A 24,539-nucleotide genomic window follows, 5' to 3' on the forward strand; every position below is an offset into this window, starting at 1 on the left:
CAGACATTTCAGGAGGTTAGGAATTAGGTGCTTATCTGCTGTACCAAGCAGTTCACTCCTGACATATCAAAGCATGCAGCAAACTCTCTGAGACAAGGCTTAGCTCCTCAGTTGCAAAGGACCTTCAGAGATATATCTAGTCCAATTGCCTGATCACTTCAGGACTAACCAAAAGTTAAAGCATATTATTGAGGGCATTGTCCAAATGCCTCTTGAACACTGGCAGGCATGGGGCATCAGCTCCCTCTCTGGGAAGCCACTTCTAGTGTTTGACCACCCTCACAGTAAATAACTTTTTCCTTATATTTACTGTGAACCTCCCCTGCCGTAGCTCTGTGCTGTTCCTTTATGTTCTGAATAACACTTCATAAAACGTTAGCATCAGATGAACGCCTGACAAGATGCTGGTTCTTTATTCCCCTGGAATATATGAAGTACATGTCCCAGAGGGGAGCAGTGATAGCCCAGATGACAGTATCCTCTTTTCCTTCATGGTGGGGACATGTTGGTGATTCATGCCTGGGAAATTAGCCCTCAAAAACAATCACAACTCTTTCAGCTTAGAGCATCCCTCATGTTTATGTCGCTCTCACAGAAAGACCCCTAGGTCAGTAAGTTATACTAAAGGCAAGCACCCTCCTTTGGTGGTCTTTTTAGCAACTGAGGTGAGATAAGCTAAGGAGCAGATACTGTAGATGCTGGAGACATCTCTTTTTATGGCCATCCAGGAAGGAGAGTGAAAGGAAGCTGTTTATGGCCGCATTGAGCTGCTTTTGCAAGCTTTCTGGGAAGTGAGGACCCACGCAGAGGCCCCTTGCATCTGGATGACAGATTCAGACAATGGATTGTTTTTAATCTTGGTGTATAGAAGATTCCAGCTAAACTGATATCATATGTGCTTTGTCTGGTCCCCAGCCAGCATGGGTGAGGCAGACAAACGCAAGAACAATTTTTTGCACCCTGAGGTTGGGTGTGTGGTTCTAGTACAGCCCAACCTTTGCCCATTGGCTAGCCAAACTGCATGGGACATAAATTTGATATGGGGAACTGGTCTGTTGCCTGAGATTTGTGTTAAATGGCTGTTTCGGATTCTTCTGTTTCTAAGTCCTTGGGTGCTGGAGCACTGCAAGGAACCCTTCTGTTCAAACTTTGTAAAGTCCTATGGCATCCTGCCAGTGAAGATGCACTGAAACAGATGTTTTCTCAACATAAAAAAGGAGTTTTCAACCCCCACCAAAGGATTAGCCTCTGAGCTGGTGTCTTACTTTGGAAAAGTTTTTCTGAAGGGCTATACCCAGGTCACACAGCATGCATTGACAGAGACACTACTAGAATTATAACAGCCAAGAAAATGTCCAGTGGTTTGAAGGAGAGTGGGCGTATGGGAACAGTCACTGGGAAGCAGTGGGATGTTTTTATCCCTGAGAAGAGACTAGGATTAGGAGAAGCCCCATAGGATAATGTATGCTGCAAATGCACAGTGCCATGGAGGTGGGTTTTTGTCATACTGACTGCTTCTAATAGTTGCCTACAGTTCTGTCAGTAACTTTGCCACCTGGAAACAAAATTCCAGGTTGAACATCTGGATTCCAGTGCATTCATCATCCCTTCTCTTCATTACAACAGAGTCTTGGAGAAGAATGAAAGGCAAGTGGAATTCCCAAAGCCCATCTAGGTGGGACACAGTCACACGAGCACAATGAACATATTTAAACCTGAAAATGACATACATAGGCCAGCAGAGTTTCGTTAAGGGATGTGGAAAAGAGCTTTAATAACTGATGCAGGAACAGCTGTTTTCCTTTTCACAGAATGACAGAATGTTAGGGATCGGAAGGGACCTTGAAAGATCATCTAGTCCAACCCCCTTGCCGGAGCAGGAACACCTAGGACAGGTCACACAGGAACATGTCCATAGTGGGTTTTGAATATCTCCAGAGAAGAAGACTTCATAACCCCCCTGGGCAGCCTGTTCCAGTGCTCCATCACCCTCACTGTGAAAAAGTTTCATCTCATATTTAAGCGTCATATTTAAGGGGAACCTCCTATGTTCCAGCTTGCACCCGTTTTCATTTGTCAGATGTTTGGAAAACACAACAAAATGTTTATTCCTCCACTTCTGAGTAGTGCAGCCTGCCTGGCAAGGCAGAATAACAGCTGCAAAATGCCTGGGGGCGTCCTTCCTGTAGGTGTGTCCTTCCTGTAGGGGTCTGCACACCTCTCAGGGACATTCTGAATGGCGGTAGCGGAGCTGCTGAGACTGGACCTTAAGGAACTGGAGTCAAGTTATCAAAATAGCATAAAGAGTGCTCAGATTGGTGGCACGGTGAATAACATATTGACTGTACACAGTCCTAGTCTGTGCTCCACATTTTACTATGGATTTGTGTTTTATGGCATAGAACAGGTGTCTAAGACCCTGCTTCTGGGCGAGTTCTGAATTTAGACAACATAGTGGACAATTTATCTTAAATCAGAGAGCAGACGGTAGTCCCAGGGACTTCCAGGTAGAGTTCTGCCTTAACTACCACAAATTAAATTCCTCCAGCTTCTGTGCTGAAGAAGAGGCAGAGAGTAGTTTCAGTGACATTCCCCTCTATAAGTTGACAGAGAGTTTGAAAGTTGGCTGCACTCCCCAAGCTCCCCACAGCTCAAGGGCAAGGCTGACGCTGAGAAGACACGAGCTGCATTCCCCCCTGCTTCGCTCCATGCTGCAGTATCTCCCTAGCTACTGCTAAGGCAGTAATGCGTTAGAGCATTCCAAACCACAAGCACAAACTGAAACACTGTACCATGTCCAAGAGAGATGATGAAAATATCATTCCCATCTACAACGCATTTGAAGACGAGCAAGGTGCATCCCACAAAGCAACCAGGAAGACTGAAGATTTTGGCAGACATCCCTGGGGTGGTATGCTTCTGCTATGGGGCTGGGACAGTATCAGGCTCCCTGGCTAAAAGGAGGGATTCACAGCCACGTTTCTGATTTGCAATTCATGTCTATGGTAACAAATTTTCTTTTGTACTCAAGGACAAATTTCAGGCCCTGGCCAACATGTCAGTTTGGAATAATGACACCTAGTCAGTGAAACAAAACTGCATTTACTTGTTCCACACCCTCATCTTCTGCAATCAGGTCTTCTGCAGTGCAATGATGTTATTTCTGATTGCCTTGTTCCACCACCATCTGAGCTAGTCAGGCTCTACCCACTTTGCCCTCCTTCTGGTTACTTTACTGAATTAGAGACAACAAGCTGCAAATTGCAAAAAGATAAATATCAATTGAATATAAGGAAAATGTTATTCACCATGAGAATGGTGCAACCCTGAGAAAAGAACCCTAAAAGGACAGGCCTTAAGTGTTCAAAACTCCATCAGAAAAGGCACTGAGCACCTGACCTAGCTTTGAACCTAACTGTGGTCTAAGTAGAAGGTTGAACTAGAGGCCTCCAGAGATCCCTCCTGTTCCATTACCCTTGTGTTGGCATTAAAATATCTTTCAGAAAACACCCATAGAAAACCAAACCAAACCAAACCAAACCAAACCAAACCAAACCAAACCAAACCAAACCAAACCAAACCAAACCAAACCAAAACACTCTTTTGAGTTTAAGAGAAGATAGCCAAGATCCATTCCTCATTTTCTTGGCTTGAACTCTGGGAAGCAGATAAGCAGAGCAGAAATTCATATTGCAGTGCTTTCTCTAACATGCCTTGGTGCTTGCAGTGCCCTCTCCTACTTGGAAATCAGGGTTGGCATGGGGGCTCTCTCATCTCTCTACTTTGCCAGCCTTGGACATGCCCTTAATGCAGAGAGATTCACAGAATCATAGAATGGTGATTCTCAGGTTTTTAAATGCCCTTGTGTTCTCGGAGTGTATCTGGGAACCCAGTGCTGTGCAGTTTGGTGAAGCTGTGCAGATGGATGTCGGCAGTCTTACCTTCGCATCTGTGGCTGGTCTCACTCTGCTTGTGTCCTGCAGGGCATTTGCACTCATAAGAACCTACTGTGTTGATGCAGTTACCTCCCTGACAGAGGCCAGGAATGGCTTGACATTCATCCACATCTACAGGGAAAAAAGCAAAGACATTAGAAAATACAGCCACTGCAATGGATGAAGGTTCAGCCCAGCAAAGTGAAGAACAGGTAGTGCTATGAGAAATAGGAAGCTTTGCTCCAAGTAGGTGGATTTACATTTTTAATGCAATTATCCATTGGATTACATTAGAGATAAAGTGAAGGACAGAAAATGGACATAAAGTTATTGTTGGCTTATCTACACAAACAAGAAGGGAGAGAATAGTAGAGTATTGTTTTTCATGGCAAACATCTCCAGCCTCAGCAGCCAGTTTCACATGGAGGAAAAGGCCACAATCATTGTGGCTACCTCCTCCTGGTTCAGTCGGTGGCTGAGCTGGAGATGAGAGATGATTTGCCCTGCAGCCTTCAGAGAGCAACATCTGATGCAGGGCAGAGAGGGGAACACACAAACTGTAAGCTTCTCATCAGCCCAGACCCAGGAAACTCATCCTGCAGCCATGATTTCCTCACCTGTGACGGCAAACTGAATGTGACTGGGGAAATCCATACACTGAAACTACCTCAGAATGGAAATCATCTTAACACAAACATTATAACATGTTAGAAAAACAAATATGTATGTAGATATTAATTACATTAAGTATTACAAATTTTACAAGTCTCGTGGAAGTAAAATGAACACGGAGAGTAGGTATTATGTCAGAGGAAACAGAATCAAATGATAAAGCTAAACTTGAAGCATCCACTTTCATCCAAATAATTTCAAATGCTTCCTCTGGAAACTTAACTAAAGGCAGTACACTTGCCTGAAACAGTCTGACCTCATGGAATGTTTCCAGCTGAAAATATTTCTACCTGCTCTCAACTACAAGACAGACAAACCAAGGGACAAAACAAGACAGACAAAGCAAGGGACCCAGGGCACTGCTGGTAAAGCTGGAATGTGTTGCCTGTGGCACAAACGCTGCTCTCCCCTGCACCACAGCCTTAATTAAAGAGACCAAACTTTGGCCTCCAGAAATGAGTAAAAAAATGTCATTCTTCAATGCCCTTACCTTGGTTCTGTCCACAGACCACTTTTTATCACTTGTGATGAATATTACTGAAGTGTATGTCACATGGGAGACCTAAGGTCTATGGTGAATCTTTTGACATAACTGTGGATTTAGCAAAGTTTACACAGACAGCTTTCTCTGTATTGGGACTCCTGTCAGCTATCCATCACTTGTGCTTTCAGTACGCATCAGAATGGATAAGGGAACATCATCTTACATGTTCATGGCATTTACCTTGGCAGGCTCCAGTGCGAATGTTGGGAATGAAACCTCGGCGGCAGGGATGAGGTTGGGCAGGGCACATCTCACATGGGTGACCCCAGGCCCGTCCAATGGTGGCACAACACATGGTCTTGGTACAGACGATCCCACTGAGCTGGCCCTGGCACATCTGGTTATTTACTTGGCTAAAGCAGGGACCGGTACGATAGTCTGAGGGAGAATAAAAATAACCACAGGTTAGATTAAGAAACAAGCACAAGGTCCTTTGTCTAACACTGTGTCTATTCCCCATCCCACCAGCACAGCCATTTAAGTGCAGAGTCATCAAGTTCTGGAAAAAAATTATGCAACCATGGGAAGATGAAAAATTTAAAACTAAGCTGGAGACTAGCACTGGAATTAGTAGCCACCTTTCAGATGCATGTTTCATGTGATTGTCTAGAGGTTCTCCAAGACAGCTCTTCCTTGTCCACCCCAGGTTCATCCCATGGCCTAGAGCTATTTCATGCTCTGAGTCAGTGGTCTTTAAGCACTGGCCCCAGAATGAACTCAAAACACAAAGTCAGGCAAAGGGGAGATTTCAGGGCTGCACATTCACCTGTTCTGTGGATGGCTGTCATCAATGAAGCAACTGAACTTCATATTAGTTAAGGGAAAAGATGTATATGGAGATGGCATGGTAAAAGCATCTCATGAACAGTCTTAGGGCCTGACAATCCACATAACATGAACATATGGGCAGAGTACAACAGTTCGGTCCCTGAGGACCTCCTTTCATCCCCATAACAGGGAACTCCAATGCCACATTGCCATACTCAGCAAATGCAAGCCTCATACCTCCAGGTCAACAAAATTTATAAAAAAGAGCTTATTTCAAGATGTTGGTTTCTTTGTTGTGCCCCTACACTGTGTTGAAATATAAATTATCACCAAGCATCAGTGTTCAGATTAGCTCAGAGATGTTTTTGCAGTGAAACATTTGAATTTGTCATGTGAAGTAACAAAAAGTTGTGTGGAAAGTGGTGATAGCTAAATCATGAGCCATGAGCAGTAGCGGCACACACATCTACTGACTAATAATTCTATTTCCAGAAATGTGTTAGTAAAACATAAACACACAACAAAGGAAAGCTCATTGTCCATGCTCTGTTTCTTGGCCTGCAAGCTGTCAGATACAAGCCTTTCCACACATGATCTTTGCAATTGGTTGCCTTCTTCTTAAATACTGACACGGATGTGCAAAAAGCAAAAAACAAGGAAAACCATTGAATAGATGCTTTGAGACAGGAAACTTTCTCCCACTGGTACAGCCACATTGTCAGACCTGCATTTGCATGAAACCGTGACAGAGTGCTTTTATCCTGGGCTATAAAAGATCATCTGGAAATGCTGGAAATTACTACAGGCTTTAGGCTGAGAATGCCTGTGCTTATATACCTTCCTCACTCCTGTTGTCTATGCTGAGTAAAGTCTGGGTGAGCTACATCTGTATTATGATTATTCCACCTGGAATCAGGGTAAGCATTAGCTACACAGCAAAGCACACAACAAATCCTCCTCTAACTCTGGGAAAGAACCCACAATTCCTTAATTCCAGCTTAATGTTCCCTCTTATTTGTATTTTTGAGCAGCTGAAAACACAGTCATACATAAAATTTAATACTGATGAAAGTCTCAAAAGAAGGTTGGTCTGTGGATGTCACTGAGAAGTAAGTAACAGGATGGATTTGAGAAAAAAAGGGCAATGATTTTAAAGTTACGTAGGTATAAAGCTGACAGTAGCTCATAAAAATGCATTTGTTTGGAAATCAGAACAGACGCGTATTGTGTTTGCAATGGTAAGTTACCAAATAGTCATAGTTTGGTTTTTGACCAAAATCTTAATGAGATACCAAAGCACATGGTTCTCATTAACTTCTCCTGCCATGCCAAGTATAATGCTTTAGTTTGTTCTAGTTTATTCCTAGAAAACAAATCAACATATTTTGAGTTGTTCTCTCACCCACTGTCTTTTTCTTATAAAACTGAAAGGCTCTTGCTCGAATTTTTAACATCAAGACCAAGGAGATCTCTCAATAACCATACAGGTGAACAATTTTAAAACTTTAAATTTAAATGTCTGATGTCATTGTGGCATGTATCTACAAAGGGCTCTATCTGACTTAGAAAGTCAGATCACATACATGTATAACAGAAAATTGAGATGTAACTGCACTCTACAGAAGGCAGAGGTGAACTTGCACCTCCCACATCATCCTGCTGAAGCATGGCTGGATGCACTGCAGCAACACTTCCTTGAGACTGATAATGAAAGTGCAACTGTAAGGACAACACTCAATTTTAAACAAATAATTGACAAAAATAGATTTCCATATGTAAATTACTTTCTTGGATGGAATGAAGCTAAGGAAATTGCAGTCTGGAGTCCAGAAAGTCTGCCTGCATTCCAATTCCCATCTGTTGCTAATTTTAATGGGTCAAATTATTAAATATTTAATGAGGCAACAATCTTCTTCTTCTTCTTCTTTTTTTTTTTTTTTAAAGGAAATATGTGTACTTAGGAGATGCCTGAAGACTTGTTACAGTCTACATAGAGGATCCCATCTTCCAGGAACTTTGTTGCAGGTAGTTGTCCTTTAGAAGTTGGGTCTTTTCTGCTGGATTTCTTATAAAAGCAGAGAAGCGCCTTCCTCATCGAAAGCTGGGATTTATTCCTGTTTCCTCTTTCATACTCACTCAGCCTTACAATTACAGCGTCCAGTGGTAGAATATGGGTGATTTCCATCTTTCCACCTGCAGGTAGCTCTCATTAAAGAGACTGCAATAAATACATCAGGCCTTATTTTAGGAAGAAAAACTTCAGTCTATGCTATCTAGTCTACGCTATCTAGTCCTTCACCAATCAGTTGTAGATTTAGAAAACAACAGGCCAGTTTGCTGCCTCACTTCTCCTCTCCAAAAATAGTTTTGCAAACAGTAAATACTCATTATAGGACAGACATCAGTTATCCTCCCAATATCTATCAACTGCAACATTACACATCTCATTTTTCTTGCTTGCTTGCTCTGTTAGCTTCAAAGTAGACCATACGCAGTGCCCTTGGTCTGTCGGCTTCTTATCACAGAGGAGTTAGATTAGGTTACTGGTCATATACTTGTCCCAGGCAGCCAGCAAAGAATGCTCAAACTTCAAACCACACGACGGAATCAGAGTTGCAGCATCAAAGTGTTTGTGTTAACCACAAGAAATCTGATTCCTTGCTGTGCTCTTTGTTTTCAAACCCTCACCTCCCCCTACCCCACTGGGACAGTAAGGTTTTAAAACACCAGGTAACCTAAACTACGGACTTCTGCAGATGCCGCAGTCAGTTCAGGGCTACAATGAGTCTTGTCTGCCTAATCCTACAGCCAATACAGGCCCCAGATGTGCTCAGAAGAGGAAGTGTAACAAGAACAGACCTCACTCCCAATTTCCATGTTTGGCTGGTTGTCATGGAAATCGCTAGGAACCCCTTTGGCTAATGAATGGTCACTCCCCAAACCCTTAGGGAGTGGGATCCAAGCCACTGCACACCCTCTTACACTGAGCCACATGATTCTGCTTGCAAACAGCTTCCTGCAAATATCCCTTTAAACATTTTTCACTATCCTAATTAGTGTGTCCAGGACATAAGTGGAGGAATACTTTACAGTTGCTGCAGACATCTGTCTTCACCAACATGCTGCATGGGCTTCTGCTGGAAAGTCTGTGACAGTCCAACATGAGAGCGGAGTGAATGGATTCAAGCACTCCTGATTCAGCCAAGCCAGAGCACAAAGCCTCATAGCTACCCCTGCTTCCAGCACCTAGGGTGCTACATTGATCAGGGATGTTGCCCTGGCTTTGCCTACACTATTTCATCCAGGTTCACCTTGCCAGAATACATCTCACCTACTACGAGAGGTAATAAGAATGTCACACGATTCTGCCAACTGTAATTTTTGCCAGAAATGCAGCTTGATCTCATTAAAAAGAATAATCCATCCAGACTATTTAAAATTACCACTCTGAGACTATCAAACGTTTATGCAGAACAGTTGCAAGGCACCTTCTTTATTGCTAGGTTTCCCCAATGATAAATGAAGAAAATGGAAATCTTTTGTAGGGAATGTTTCCCTGGGATATAAGCATAACTGAATGCCATTATTTTGTAGGGAAATGTTAATTTCAGCAACTCAGTCTAATTTCTTTGAAGGAGCTCTCACACTCAACACTTCTATTAATAAGGGCATTTTTCATATATTCATTATAACTTACATGCAACTTCAGATAGCTTTTTATAACAGCTGAATTGACACAGGTTCTGAACCTGGAATATTTACAACTTCATAACCAGTTTAAATTATTTCTTTGCTGTGGAAACACACAAACAAAAAAAAGACATTTTAAATGAACTTTTTACTCTCTTTTAACTTGTCCTTACTGTCCCTCTGGGAAAACAAACTAACAAACAAACTAAAAGGTAGTTTTTGACAAAGGACTTCTACAGAAAAGTATTTTGCTTGAAAATTTTCACAAGAAAAAGGATAGCCTTCCCCACTTCTATCACATCCATCTACCCAGCAGGGTGTCACCATGTAAATAAATGCTTGGAATGGGAATTCACATCCCTGGGTAAAGATTCAAAAGCAGGAACAATTACACTACTTTCATTGCTATTTAAAACCATAATCCCAGAAACACAAATATGCCTGACCCCGTCATGTAAGCAGTTCTGCAGATTCCACACTAAAAGGAACATAAAGCGATGGAAGAGCTCTCCTCTGCACTCTCACTCCGTCTTCTAGACTGTCCTTTCTTTAGCACCATTTAGCTGGAATCCCCTTGTGAGACAGGCCATGGGCCATGTGAATTCCTTCCTTGCAAAATAAATAAATAGAGCAGCAAGGAAGAAGAGATTTTCTTTGCTAAAAATCAAATTCCGTCTCATGATAAACAACGCTTTTAATGAAGGCTTTTTCTTAAAACGGTATGGACAAATGCTGCTTGTAAGTAATCCCCAGAGAGATACAGCCTCACTGTGATGAGGTCACTGTAACATACCCCAGGCTTTGGCAGAGTTCCACATTGCTTTCTAAAAGCTCAGCAAACCAGTAAAGGGGCGCAAGGACAGTGGATAGCAATCCTGATATCTATTTTTCTAATATCATTGCATGATTTCCGTCAGCAGAAGACTTGGTCCCCAGGCCAGGGGGGCAAAGCCTTGTAATTCTTTTTGTCTGTAACCTTCTGGGCTTTTGGGGCAGAAAGCACACAAACGGGTAGTCAGCACAGCCCTGGGAGTGAGCAAGAGCTGATGCAATCAAGGCAAGGCACTAATCTGGCAGATTCCCACGCATACTTCTACCCAAAAGATTCCCATACAATGCCTGCTATCCCTGATAGGGGTATTCCTTGAACAGCCCACAGAATAGGCCAGCTGTGCTCTCAGGGACCTGCCAGGTGAGCTCATAAATTACAAATTAAAAGCCTAAATGGAGCAATTTATGCTATACTCACAGACAGACCATGGACAGAAAATACCCCGGGGACCACCATGCAAAATGCACCAGAAAAAAACAAACTGAAGGGAGTGAATACAAGTCCCCCAAATATTCTGCAATTGTTCCTGTTGTAGTAAATGCAGATTTTAGTACATTGATTATAGGTTTCTGCATGTAGTGTAACCCTAAATATCTGTTAAACCTCTCAGGCTGTGTACATCCATGACGGCTTTGGTGGGAGGGTGGATGGTTGGTGCAAAGAGCATGAGGGTCTCTGTGAAGGACTCAGTTTTCATGGAATACTTTCTCCACCTAGTCATTTCCTTACCTCATACAAACACAGTCATATTCTTGATGTTTAACTTTTTGGAGTTTTGCAAAAAAAGAAAAAGCTGGCTGGGGCAGTTTATAAGGCCAGACATTCCAACTGTTGAAAAAACACATTCAAAGGAAATAGTAAAGAAAGAACTTTTTTAAGTTTTCCTGTCCTATTTTTACAGTTTCCTGTCAAAATCTTTGCCTGATGAAACCTGAGACAGAGCTTCATGTACAACCCTCCTCCGAGGGTTCTTCGCTCCAGTGGCATCTGAGGCACAAAGCACACACAGCAACAAGGAGCCAATACTTGAAGCAGTTGTAGAAACATGTGTCAGTGTTGGAGCAGGAGGCTGGCACCGCCACGCTGTGTTCTTCATCGTAGAAGAGAGGTATTGAATCACGCCTGGTCGGTTAGTGCAAACATGGAGGTGCTGGAGGTGGTATAGGGGTTTAATAGCTCTGGACTCTTCTCTCCAAGCACATCTGCCCCAGGTGGAACCTTGCACCTCTCAAAGTCCTTTGGCAGAGATTACGGCTATGGGCAGGCTCCTGGATACCACGGGAAAGAACATATGGAGATGGTGGCTGGGATGGGATGGACTGAGCTGAACTTGGAGGAATTTCTCCTGGACATCTGCTGATTGTGTTCACCATAGGAGTCCATGGCTGAGTACAAGAAGAAGAAATTTGTGTCTGTCAGGTGAGAAGTATTTTGGGGCAAAGCATTTATGGACTTCGTCTACCTTCCTTCTGGGAATAAGTTAACAATAACAATAAGTTAACAATAAGTTAGGAGCGAGTACTGAGAAGGACACAAATGAGTGAGGATGACTTCCAAACATTGTGGCTAGTTTTACAGATCTTGCCTGACTGTATTAATATTACTGTGTTTGAGCTGCAGTCATCTGTTGCTCCATTCAACAAAGTCTTTGTGCTTCAAAACACAGTGCAGTGCATGGCTTATGCTTAGCCCTAAGAAGGGCAAGGTGATCTTTGGAAAAGGCTTATTCACAGTTAAAATATCTTGAAATAGATGGAAGAAGTCTCAGGAGTGACCAGGCAGACACAAATCACATGTTACTTGCTTCTTTTCAGACTCAATTAAAAGAATTGAAAACATTGCATTCTCCTTAGCATCTTCTTATCCCAGTACACTTCAGCAGGCTTTGTTTTCTTTCTGCAGTCAATGGTAAGAGTATTTATTGGGCAGACTGTGAAAAACATGCAAAAAATAGGACTGTTAAGGACAATTTGATTGAAGACGGCAGAAAACGAGTGCTCAGAGCTCAGATTAGTAAAACAGGATTCAGCAGCCATCCTGTATATGGAGTAAGAGATTGCCCCAAAATATCTCCCAGTCTAGTAATGCACTGTTATCCTCAGTGACTTGTCACAAAGTGGAACAAGCTCAGTAGTGTATACGCGAAGGCAACCCAAAGGCCTGGACCACACAATTATCCTTTGTCCCGATAAAGCACTGAAGATGTAACAGCACTGGCACTGTTTTCTAATGCCTAATGTAGGTCATTTATCTTCCGACATATCAGAATAAGCTGTTCAGAAATACTCAAATCTGCTACTTGTAAATCACCCTGTTTCAAGCATAATAAAATCACAGAATCATAGAATGGCCTGGGTTGGAAGGGACCTCAAAGATCATCCAGTTCCAACTCTCCTGCCGTAGGCAGGGATGCCACCCACTAGATCAAGTTGCTCAGGGCCTCATCTAACCCGGTCTCGAACACCTCCAGGGATGGGGCATCCACAACCTCTCTAGGCAACCTGTTCCAGTGCCTCACCACCCTCTGAGGGATGAATTTTCTCCTAACCTCTAATCTAAATCTCCCCACTTTTAGTTTAAAAACATTCCCCCTCGTCCTGTCATTATCCGATAGAGCAAACAGTTGCTCTCCATCTTTTTTATAAGTCCCCTTTTAGTACTGAAAGGTCGCAATGAGGTCACCCTGGAGCCTTCTCTTCTGTAGGCTGAACATCGCCAGCTCTCTCAGCCTTCCTTCACAGGAGAGGTGCTCCAGCCCCTTGATCATCTTTGTGGCCCTCCTCTGGACTCACTCTAACAGATCCATATCCTCTGTGCTGGGGGCCCAGACCTGGTTGCAGCACTCCAGGCGGGGCCTCACGAGGGCAGAGCACCAGGGCACAATCACCTCCCTCCCCTGCTGGTCACTGCTTTGTTGATGCAGCCCAGGATGAAGTTGGCCTTCCGGGCTCCAGGCACCCACTGACGGCTCATGTTGAACTTTTTATCCACCAGAACCCCCAAGTCCTTCTCTGCAGGGCTGCACTGTCTTCTCCAGTGAACTTTTAGTATAAGTCCTCATAGGAAAGGAGACAATGGTTAGTACAAGGGGGGGAAATGGTGATGATAATACATCAATCCACTTCAGCCTGTCTACCCTGTATTCACTTCCTGACCCATACAGAGGAAGTGTTTAGCTTTCCTGCAGGTGCTCCTGGGTTCTCTCTAGTTCCCTGAGCTCCTGAGGAGCAGGACAGCACACTGCTTCAAATCCCAGCCACAAGCATAGTGTGTGGACCCTGTCTGCCTGGACAGACCTGGATCTGCTGTGCCACTGTGAGCTGAATGCCTATTTGTAGAACTGCACTAGGGCCTTGAGTAAACGTAGGCCAAGCAATGCCCCTCTTGAGTATGCATTCCTCCTCTTCTACCTTCACAGGTCTAGGTCTGCAGTCAGCAGAGTGCTGATGCACATCATCCTTGGGTTGATCTCAGTCCAGTGAAAATGCAGTGATTCAGGTGTTCATCTCCAAACATGCTTCACTGAGCCGGTGACTGTGACGTGGTGTTGTTTTGTACTCCTCGCAGCTAGCTAGCTGAGGCTGCTCACAAACCCTTGCAGAGAGAGTCTCTAGATATCAGTGAAACGTGAAGCGAGGCATTTACCTTCTTGCCAGTTTCCTCCCAAAAGGACTATTTCTGACGTCATGTCCCCTCGAGTGGCTGGTGGCTGCCAGATACATCCCAGGCCCCTTGGCACATTTGTTCCAATGTGTCATGTGTTTAGATCCGCTCTTCAGAGGCTGTCTTTGTACCCATGAATGTGAGAAAGCCGGGTACTTCACAACGTTGTTTTTTTTCTGCTCCAGTGATGTTCTGCTCCCATATGCACTGAGCAGCAAGTTCAACAACACCAGGATACTCTGTTGGACACGACACCCCTTCCCACACTGAGAACGAGAGACAAAGCCACAGGTGACTGCATCCAAGAGTGACGAGGGGTCAGAAGATACGACAGTCACCTTTCTGCCTAACTCAGTGCAGGCAATGAGGTGCCAGCTACACAGACTGGAAGACCCCAACCTATACTGTTCCAGCGTTCTCCTGTGCACAGTGAACTGAGCCCCTTACTGAGCACCAAGCAGAAAACAACAGTGTTTTGGGAGTGCTGTCCCACGTCTCAGAGGAAGAAGAGTAGTATGTGATCATCTACAATCATACCAGAATGCTCATGGGCATGCAGCAAAATTATACATGGAGGATGTGTCTACATCCCACCAGTGCTCTCAGCTGACCATGAGTGGCTTTCTGCAGAGAAGAGAGGGAAATGTGGTTCCTCAGGGCTACAAATAGCTTATCAAACAAACCCACCCACAAGAAGAAAATAGCAAACTACAACTGACAATAGAGTTAGACTCCACTCATGGTGAAGTTTCTGCCAGATCTTTCAGCCTAAAAGCATACTACAAGTTATAGCAGTATATATATCAGAGCAATCTTCCTCTCTGGACTACATTTGATTAACAAAGTACTTATTCTATCCCACTGTAGAGAAATGGCAGTTCATGCCTCACCTTTGAAGGCAGGCTGAGAAGAAGGAACACTATCACATACCTCAGCTACGAGTTCTGTTTTATGTCTTACCATCTGCATTACCAGAGTACTGGGAAAATCAATTAAATGCCTCATTTCAAACTAGGATGAGAAATCTCTTTGTAAACACAGTCTTCTATTAAAAAGCTCATTTGGGAAAAAAATCTTAACCACTGCCAATAGCATTCCTCTATAAGATTTTTACTTGAAGTAATTTCAAACTTAATCTGGAATTGAGTGGAAGAACCACTGGCTGGGTGTAGGCAGATTAATTTCTCAGCCATATACTGTACTCACACCACTCAGACAGCTTTGATGGGCCTGACAGAATGAGCCACAGTAGCCAGTGTTTTCCTTTTTTTTTTTTTTTTTCCCCCCAGAGAATTAATATGAAACCCAAGAAATGAATAAGAGTTCCTGAAACCCTGGAACAGCCTTTCAGTTCAGGGGATGCCTGTGAACTGCCAGGCAAAGCATTTCAGTTCAGTCTCATATTAGGACGGCTCACGGACCATTTCTCCACCCATGCCCAGTGTTTTTCTGAGACAACAAGGGATGTCAGCAAGACAGAGGCACAGAGGGTATCTAAGACAAAAGCTAAGGCTGTTCCACAATATAAACTGTGTCATGTCTCCTAACCCTTCAAAACATGGGACCGAAGTGGAGTGCTCCATCTGTCCTGATAAAATCCACCCTAGCGAAGAGACACAAAAAGAAAAGGAAGGTGACAGGAAGGTCACCTCTCCCTCCCCTCAGTAAATCTTTCCCCAGCTCCCCAGTGTTGAGGTCAAGGCTTTGGTCATCCCTTCAAAGTGCTGCGTGGTCTCAGCAGCACAAATACAAATGCTTTCAAAAAGCAGGAGCCACATCCTGCTTGTTGATTGTTGCTATGTATCTTCCCACATCACTCGTTCTTTGAGAAGAGCACGTGGATTGGGGCTCAGTTTCACAGTCCGCATGGACCTCAGGCACAGCCATAGGTAGTATGGAGGAGGTATTTTTTCAATTTATCCCCAAAACAAAAATTCTGTTAGGCACCTCAAATTAATAAATGTGACATATGTTCTTCTGAAATGCAAAGGCTGAGATTAAAGACCTTTCTGAGTTATCTCAGATATCATTAAATTTCTGTGAAGTTTTCGTGGCCCCCCTTGTTACCATGATGTATCTTCTTGCATGCCTGGTCCCTGGGGCAGTTTCCAGCTGAACGTACAAAATATGTACAGCTCTACCAACTATTTCACTTAGAGCAGCATTCTGGAAGTTCAGGACTATGAGCTGAGTTTTAGAAAGGAGTGAATAAAGGGACCGTGTTTACCGTTGGCTGCTTCCTGTCAGAGTTTTAGCATATACATAGGGGGATCTGACACATCCTGTATAGCTGATTCTTTTCTCCTAATCATCCAAATTGAACTGAAAATTTGGGAAGTAAATCATTATGAAGAGGAAGCAGAAAAGCTGAGACTAAACCACACGATAAGTCTTCTATGGATTGGGGAGGCTTTACAAGCAAGAATAATGGAATATTCTGCAATATTCCCACCATCTGGAAATCTGAGTGGATTAAAGTGCCGTTTATGCTGACAGACTCATTAACATCCATCTGTACGTTACAAAATGGTCTTTTGGATCACGTATGCTGTTTATATATGGCATGGAGCATCTGTCACTAGAAAAGCTACAGCTGGAGGGAACATAATAGATCACTTTGGATTCCTCTTTCCCTTAGACAAGACCGACTCTACCAGAATTAGATCTAACAAATATTTATGTTACCTGCTCTTAAACACCTGCAGTTATGGAAACACGCTCCTTAAGCAACTCTTCTAGTGGTTAAATATTTCAGGATGATAGATAAGAGTGGAAGTCAGATTGATAGACATTAGGTGTCACAAATATGCTTAGAAATTAGGAGGATGAGAGGAACTGTCTTCCTATACAGGAAGGATCTTTAAGAAATTGATATAGCATACAAAAATGTGTTAATTTGGGGACTTGTGTTAGTCTTACTCATTGCTAATAGAGATTTCTTCCAGGACTGGAATGATAGCAGTTATGACGAACCCAGGGTTTACAAGGCCAAAACAAAAACAAAAGCAAACAACAACAACAAACACATCAAAATCATTTTGAAACTTTCAAGAATCTACAGACACAGACATAGACACATCACGGAGACTCAAAAATACTCTCTGAGTGCACATCAAAGGAGATCCTCATGTTATGCATGTGCTAACATATAAAAAATAGGAACTACAGACAGCTACACGAACAAATTACTGTCTTTTCCTCTTCCCTATTGTTTGCAGAACTCCAAGTGTCTTTGGAGTTTTCATGGTCTTCAGGTTTTGGTACCCTTCTGCAACCACAACTCTAAGTTTAGAGATGCTGCAAAGTATCAGGGAGTTCACCACAAAGATCAAGAACGTTATCAAAAAATCTCTTTTTTTCAGAATAAAAGAAGACATGTTTTCATTTAAGGTAGCAACTGTCATCAACAGCAATGGCTTCAGCATTTGTATGGGGGAAAAAAAAAGGCAAATTAAACCTCATCCTTCTTACACAGAACAATCTTCCACACCTTCATCTGAGACCAATGTTGTCACTTTTTTGCAACATTTTTTTTCCTACTTGAAAGAGGGTGAAATCAGAGACATGACATCAAAATGTTTCATTTTTTCTTTAAAGTTCAAGAAAACTATTAAATAGAATTGGCCTCTCTCCTCACAGATTCATTTTTTTTCTATACTTTTTTCCTCCAACACTGATGCAATGTGAGATCATGTCACCAATGCTGCTGGGGCTATACAATATATCCACTAGTTTTTATCCCTGAAGATGTCAAGTAGAAGGAGGAAATGATGCTAAGATTCTTTGAGTACCTAGCTGTTACAGTATTTACCTCTCAAGTGGAGCATTTCCTGAATGAAGTGTGAAGGTAGTTAGCTTGCTTCCATTACAAAGCAGCCTCTTACTGTAGTCCTGAGTTGTTGAACACGCAGCTTGTTGAGTTTACAGCAGCAGAAGCTGTTGCATAGTGTTCAGGAACTCAGGTTATTATTGTTTAAAAATTAAAAGATCTCTTTTTATGGTTTATAGCAAAATAAATTCAAAATAAAATCAAATTAAAAGCCTAAAATGAGTCTATAATCTGTTTTGAATGCCTTCTGTTCATCAACACAGATGGGTACATTTTCAGTGCTTGCCTATCAAAACTGATACCTCAGCCCCTGTATGAAAGCAGACCCTAACAGTGCAAGCCATACTAGTGTATGCTAATGTTGGCACTAGAATCAATAGAGTTGTCTCTGTACAATGCTAATAAGCCTTTCCGAGAACCCCAGCACTTTGGCACAGATATTACCTGGATGAATGGAGCTGTGTGTTCCTCTAAACAAGTTAGCATCCTTGCCCTGCATATAACAACCTGAGATAACGGCAGCGTGCTGTGCCTTGCAGCAGAGAGAAGTCTACAGACAACTATCTTTATACTGCTCTGGGAGTTAAAGATTTTAAATCCGGCGTCAGATAAGCCCATGTATAACAACCAGGGAGTCTTTCCTAAATCCTACCAAATATCCCCTCTTGATCTGAAGATTCCAGAGATGGGATTCACGTGAATAAATGCAGAGAATTCCATAGCGCAGACATTCGTGGCAGACCTGATCACCCCTCTGTATACACTCATCCTAAAGGCAATGTCTGCATTTGGTCAATGAATCCTGCCCAGCGCTGCTATCACTCTGTCACCTGTAAGGTTTCATGAGGTTGTGCGCTCAGCTGGACACATCTACGCCAAAGGAGTCTAAAGTGAGGCAATGTAGTACAAGGGGTATCGGGCACATTCCTGTGGAAGATAACCGGTTGGAACTAACCTCCTTGTTAAAAACATGATCTGTTTTTTTCCAGTTTGAACTGGTTTTGCTTCAGCTTTCAGTTCCTTCACCTTGACTGAGCAGAAGAACCCAGGTCACTGCTTTCAGAGGTTGTCCCATTCTACAAGAAATATTTCTCTGCAGAGGAACATTGCCCTCTGTGCTTCTTCAGTCCGTGGGTGCACTGCTGATGAGGATACAGCCCTCAGGCTATAATGTGTATTTGACCGAAGACTATTCCTGAAGTAATGGTGCCTTTTTTTTTTGGGTGTTCTTGGGAAGAAATTTTCATGGGGGAGACTAGCACCAGAGAGATTTCTCCTGGAACCCCTTGAGATTCTTGGTTCTGCCTGTGCTGAGCTCCTTGGTAGGGACACAGATGAGCAGCAGAGGAGCTGACAGACCACTCCGTCAAACATAAGAGCAGGTTGCAAGGCCAAGCAGTCATCAGTTGAGTGTCACCTGTATGTAAGGTATCACCTGGCCCGGTTCTGCTATACTTGAACCACGGATACTGGTGAATTTTGATAATAAGGGTGTCTTTAAAATGCACATTTCCTGGCTTTTATTTCAGGCTGAAAATAGTGTTTTTTCTTAGGTTGAGGTGACATCTCCACCTACCAAAAAAGGTGTGGTGGAGGCAAACCAACTCTTGGTCCAGAAGCCAGCCAGCCACTGCAGTATGAGTTGAACTGAGTCTGTCCTTCCTAACAGACTGGTCTCTTAACATCGTTTTTCAGTCCGAGGAATCTTATGCTTTATTTAACACTCCAGTTCCAGCCTGGAGGTGGCTAATTTGGGAACCTGGACAAGAGTAAATACACAGTGGGCTGTATCTCACCACCAATGTACTGCCTCAATTCCTCTCTCATCCCTGTTAGTGGTTAACTTACCAGCTCTCCTGCAACCCTTTGGTGAATCCTCACAGTACCCATGCTGCAGCAAAATGGCTATTATTTTACTGAGGAACATAATACGGTGGAGATGTAATGAATTTTCCAAGTACCCATAATTAGTGGGCCAGACTCAGGATGGAGCAGTAGACCTTATACTGCCTCATCCTGTGCTCAGAACATTAAATCTCCACATTATCCAGTTGTGATTCAAACCAACTGCTCCATTTCAACAGCAGGCTGGAAGAAATTGAGGGATGTATCCTACAACACCTCCTCTCTTCTGCAAGTTGACTGTGTTCTGATCTTCCTGGCCAGGTTATTCCTATCAGTAGATATGTCACAGCACAGAGCTGAGGGTAAACACTGTTATTTTCTTTGCACTCTTTAGCCAAGAGGGATACTACCGATGTTGCCTAATGCTAGAGAGCCACATTTAGTAGTTAACAACAGTTCTTCCAAGAGAAACATCACTGTAACTAGTCTGAGTGGGAAGGAGAAAGGTAGATGATGTCTTACTAAACATTAACTGGTGTTACTGGAAGTTCTCTCCCTGTGGAGACACAGGCAGAAATCTGAGTAATTTCCAGTACCCTTATGAGACATGCTAGGAGAGCATCGGTAAGGAGTCTTGGGCTGAAACTTGGACTTCCTACTTACAAGGCCAGTAGGTTTTACGTTCTGCTTTGAATTAATGTTTCTTCAGAAAAAAAAAAAAAAAGTTTAAAATGAGACTCAGAGCTAAACTGAGAGTTACGGATGATCCGTGTTGCTTTTAAGACTGCTACTTGAGTCCCCTGTTACTGGAGACTTCCAAGGATGCTTGTAAATATGTCACATACCATGGCTGCTTTAAAAGGAGAAACTGAACAGAAATTCAACAGTGTTCATGTTTCCAGTAAGTCTGGTGCTAGGGACTTCATCTCAACTTGCCTAGCAATGGAGCAGGAGTGCAGTTTCTCCTTGGAAGGGTTAAGTTCCTCATTGTCACACTACCGATTACCAGTAGGTCAGTCACAACCACCTCACCAGACCCACAGACTTCCCAGCCAGAAGCTTCTTTGAAAAGTGTAACTTTTAACATCTCTTAGAAAAGCAAATGCTCTGTTTGCCTTGGCAGGGCAGACCCGTGTATACACAGCTGGAGAGCTTGTTTTGTCTCTTAGTACAAGTCTGGACCAAACTAAATCTCTACAGGCTTTCTAAAAATCCTCTCTTTATTTAAATAATTTTATACATTGCAAGCTGTCTCCAAAGTCTGCCCCTGTTCAGTCCCCATTTTTGGCTGACTTTCCCACCCCCTCTCCTATCCCCTCTCCTACCATGCACACAAAGTAAAGTAAGTTGGATTTTTAAGTCCATTGCTGTATGCAAGAATATCTTAAGACATTAATAATGTCTTATCAACAATGTCCATATCAACTTCAGATACCTGTGAGCTAGGAAAAAAACAAGCAACGCTATGGACAGTTCTCTAGCTCACATTCAGGAATTTTAGAGGAAAAAAGCTTGCAAGGTACAGCTTTCAAAAGAGAAAGGTTTTTGGCATAATACCTTTCCATAAATAAAGCAGTGAGTGTGCGTGTAGGCCTGTTTGAGAAAGGCAAGGAGAGGTATTAAAGAATATATAAATGCAGTGGTCCACCAATATCTGAGTTTGCAGCAGAGTACAAAGGAGGAGACTGGAACAATGAAAGGTTGCTTCAGTAAATGTGTGTGGAGGTTTTTTAAATTCTTGGCATCTAATAAATGTGATGCTCAAACCACAGCAGAGGCCTTTTATGGGGCACCTGCAGCATGAAGTTCAGTAGAGACTTTTGTAACCCAGGGAACATTGCACAACTATGTTGAGTTCTGCATATTTCTGCTGGCTTCTATTCAACCAGGACTGACTGATGCCTGGGCTACTGGAAACCAACTGTTATTCCTATCTCACCCTCTAAATCATGTTGCCAAAAATCCCCAACTTGGAAAAAAAAACAAAAAAACCCAAAACATTAAAGTCAAGAACAATCCAATCTTTGAACAGGGAGTTAAACAGAATTATCCCAATCTCGGGAAAGTGAGAGGCTAGAAAAGCAGAATATTTCCAGGGCACTTTGATGTTAATCCTGGGAGTTCGCACATCATCTTGGTGTTTCAGTTTCATTTCTGCTCTGTGCCACTCTGGCCCTTGCCAACATCAAATCAGAGCAGTGTCGTGAGATGTCCACCTAAGCCAACAGGAAAGGGAGAAAATTCATATCTCAGAGCCAAACCCTCAGCCATACCCACACTGGGGTAAACCTGATCTAGTCACTCAGCACATGCTGGCTGGATGAATGAAATACAGCAAAGCCACATGTCACTAAGAGCATATTCTCAGACTCTTAGTGAAGATGTTTTGATTCATACTGGATGAGCAGCTGGCAATGAACTGAGGGAGGTTTACAACAAAATAGAACTGGCTTATGTTTCCCTTCGAAACTTTTTTACTAAAATAAAGTAGGAAATTCATGGAAAACCTTTGGTTCTAGTCACGCTTTTCAATATTTTCAAATAAATATAATACTAAATCTTAAAAATAATTTTGCACAGGTTGGAATATTGACCTTTCAGATTTCAGGTCCACGTTAATTTGCAAATCAACAGCTGTTAGCACTGTTAGCATTCAACATTAATTTTCATTTTTGAGGGTACATGGTATTGATCTCCTTCAGCCCAACAAAAAGGTCTCCTGCTGCAGACAAGACATGTAAAATTCAGGTAATTGCTGCAGGAGTTTGATTCTATACAGTGAAAGATGCAGGAGACATCTTTCCATATTACTGATACAGAAGCTGAGTGCTCGCCTGGTGAACTGCAGTCAATCTATGTCCAACAGAGTTCTTCTGCAATCTGGCCAATCCTTAAAGGACTGTTTTGCTTGTGATCCCCTAACTGTGTGAGGTCCCTAACTATTCTGCAAGAGCTGCAGTGAGTAGTTGCAATCCTGAGCAGAATCAGTGAATGCTGACAGTCGTACAAATCTGGTTCAAGGTAACTCAAGGTGGTCACCAAAATTAGCTAGTTGTGTCAGGTCTGGATGAGATGGAGTTAACTTCTTTTCACAGCAGCCTGCATGCTGCTGAGCTTTCCATTTGTGGCTAAAACAGTATGGATAACACATTCGTGTTTTGGCTGTTGATGAAAAGTGCTTTCACAGCATCGATTTTTTTTCCCCAGCTCCCTGCTCCTCACATCCAGTGCAGTATGCTGGGGCTGGGCAAGAGATTGGGAAGGGACGTAGCATAAACAGCTGACCTGAACTGACCGATGGGATATTCCATGCCATATGACACTGTGCTCAGCCCCAGGAAAAGAAGGAGAAAGGGGAAAATAGCACGGTTATGGCTCTCATCTTCCCAAGCAACTGTTACACATGCTGAGGCTCTGCTTCCCAGGAAGTGACTGGATATCTGCCTGCTGATGGGAAGTAGTGAACGAATTCTTTGTGTTGCTTTGCTTCCACATGTAGCTTTTGCTTTCCTTAGTAAACTAACATTATCATAATCCATGAGGTTTTTTGCTTTCCTTCTATCTTCTCCGCATCCCAAGGGAGAGGGGAATGAGCAACACACAGGATGTGTGCTTGGACCGAGCTGATCCACCACACTGAGATTTTTGAAAGTTTTAGTTTATGTTTTCCCTTTTAGTGTTTAGGAAGGGGCTGACGGTGTCACCTTCCCTTATGCTGCGATAAGGGGCTTCCTCGCATTTCTAAGCCACACCCTGGTTACAAAGACAAGAAGCAAGGGAATGTCCAAGAGAAAAATACCTCTTTTGTACTGTGCACAGGGATTTATTGATATTTAACAAAAGAGCCACAAGGGGCCACGTGTGGAATGAGAAAGATCCACAGACACGAAACAGATATGCAGTCAGTTGGGATCCCAGGGAATGCTTTGGACATGAGGTTGTTATTAAGGGCTGAATCTTCGTGCCAGGGAATTGAGCAGAAATTCACTCAGAATTGAGTATCCCTAGTATATATGCTTGAATATACAACTCCTGATGCTATGCTCTGTCAGTGATAATATGAAAATCTGTTCCTTACCTCTCTCACACTGGGGGCCAGTGAACCCGTAGACACAAGCACAACGGTTTGGTCCAATGCAACGACCTCCATTCTGACAGCCGTTTTCACAGACAGCTGTTTAGAAAGAGAAATAGAAATGATTGATTTCTGCTCTCAGTAAAACCGCAGCATGAACTGTGTGGTGCTGGGCGGGCTTGGAATATCACCTACTTTGTGGTGTTCACCTGTCAAGAATCTCCTCCACATAGTGAACATACAGAGAAAAGCCTGATATTTTTTCCCAGAAAATGACTTCCTGTTTATGAGTGAAACCATTTATAAAAAGGCTATAAACTCTCACTTCATTTGAGAGGATTTCCTGTGCTCCGGAATCTCAGCTCATTCAGGTCAGCACTGGGATTTAAATGTCAAGGTCAAGACGAATCAATACAAATGACAAACTGTACAAAGGCAAACATTTGAATTTAAGGAGAGGGGAACAGGACAACAATGAAATGTGAGAAAGGACCAGTCAGCCATTTCATCTTGCCTTGCAGAGTAAAGCAGGACAATAAACCAAACCTGTTATTCTGACCACACCAGTATATCTGCAATCAGGACGACATGGTGGTCTTGCTTTACATGGCAAGCAGAGGAACACTTGGATGGATGGATCAAACACTGGCATAGTGTTAGTGCTCATTTTAGGTGGCATTGGCATC

General features: G+C 42.9%; 1 protein-coding gene across 3 annotated transcripts in view; it reads right to left on the reverse strand.

Moving 5' to 3' along the window:
- The window catches only part of FBN3 (fibrillin 3), a 117,077-nt gene that overhangs the window by 58,319 nt on the left and 34,219 nt on the right, over positions 1 to 24,539 (reverse strand). For all 3 annotated transcript variants that reach the window (XM_013195275.3, XM_066984007.1, XM_013195276.3), the window contains 3 exons: positions 23,857 to 23,952; positions 5,332 to 5,529; positions 3,942 to 4,067 (listed from right to left, as the gene is read on the reverse strand). In XM_013195275.3, the coding sequence (XP_013050729.2) occupies positions 3,942 to 4,067; positions 5,332 to 5,529; positions 23,857 to 23,952 (420 nt within the window). The remainder of the gene's footprint in view (positions 1 to 3,941; positions 4,068 to 5,331; positions 5,530 to 23,856; positions 23,953 to 24,539) is intronic.

This window comes from Anser cygnoides, chromosome 27 (assembly GCF_040182565.1).
Source record: "Anser cygnoides isolate HZ-2024a breed goose chromosome 27, Taihu_goose_T2T_genome, whole genome shotgun sequence".
NCBI lineage: Eukaryota > Metazoa > Chordata > Aves > Anseriformes > Anatidae > Anser > Anser cygnoides.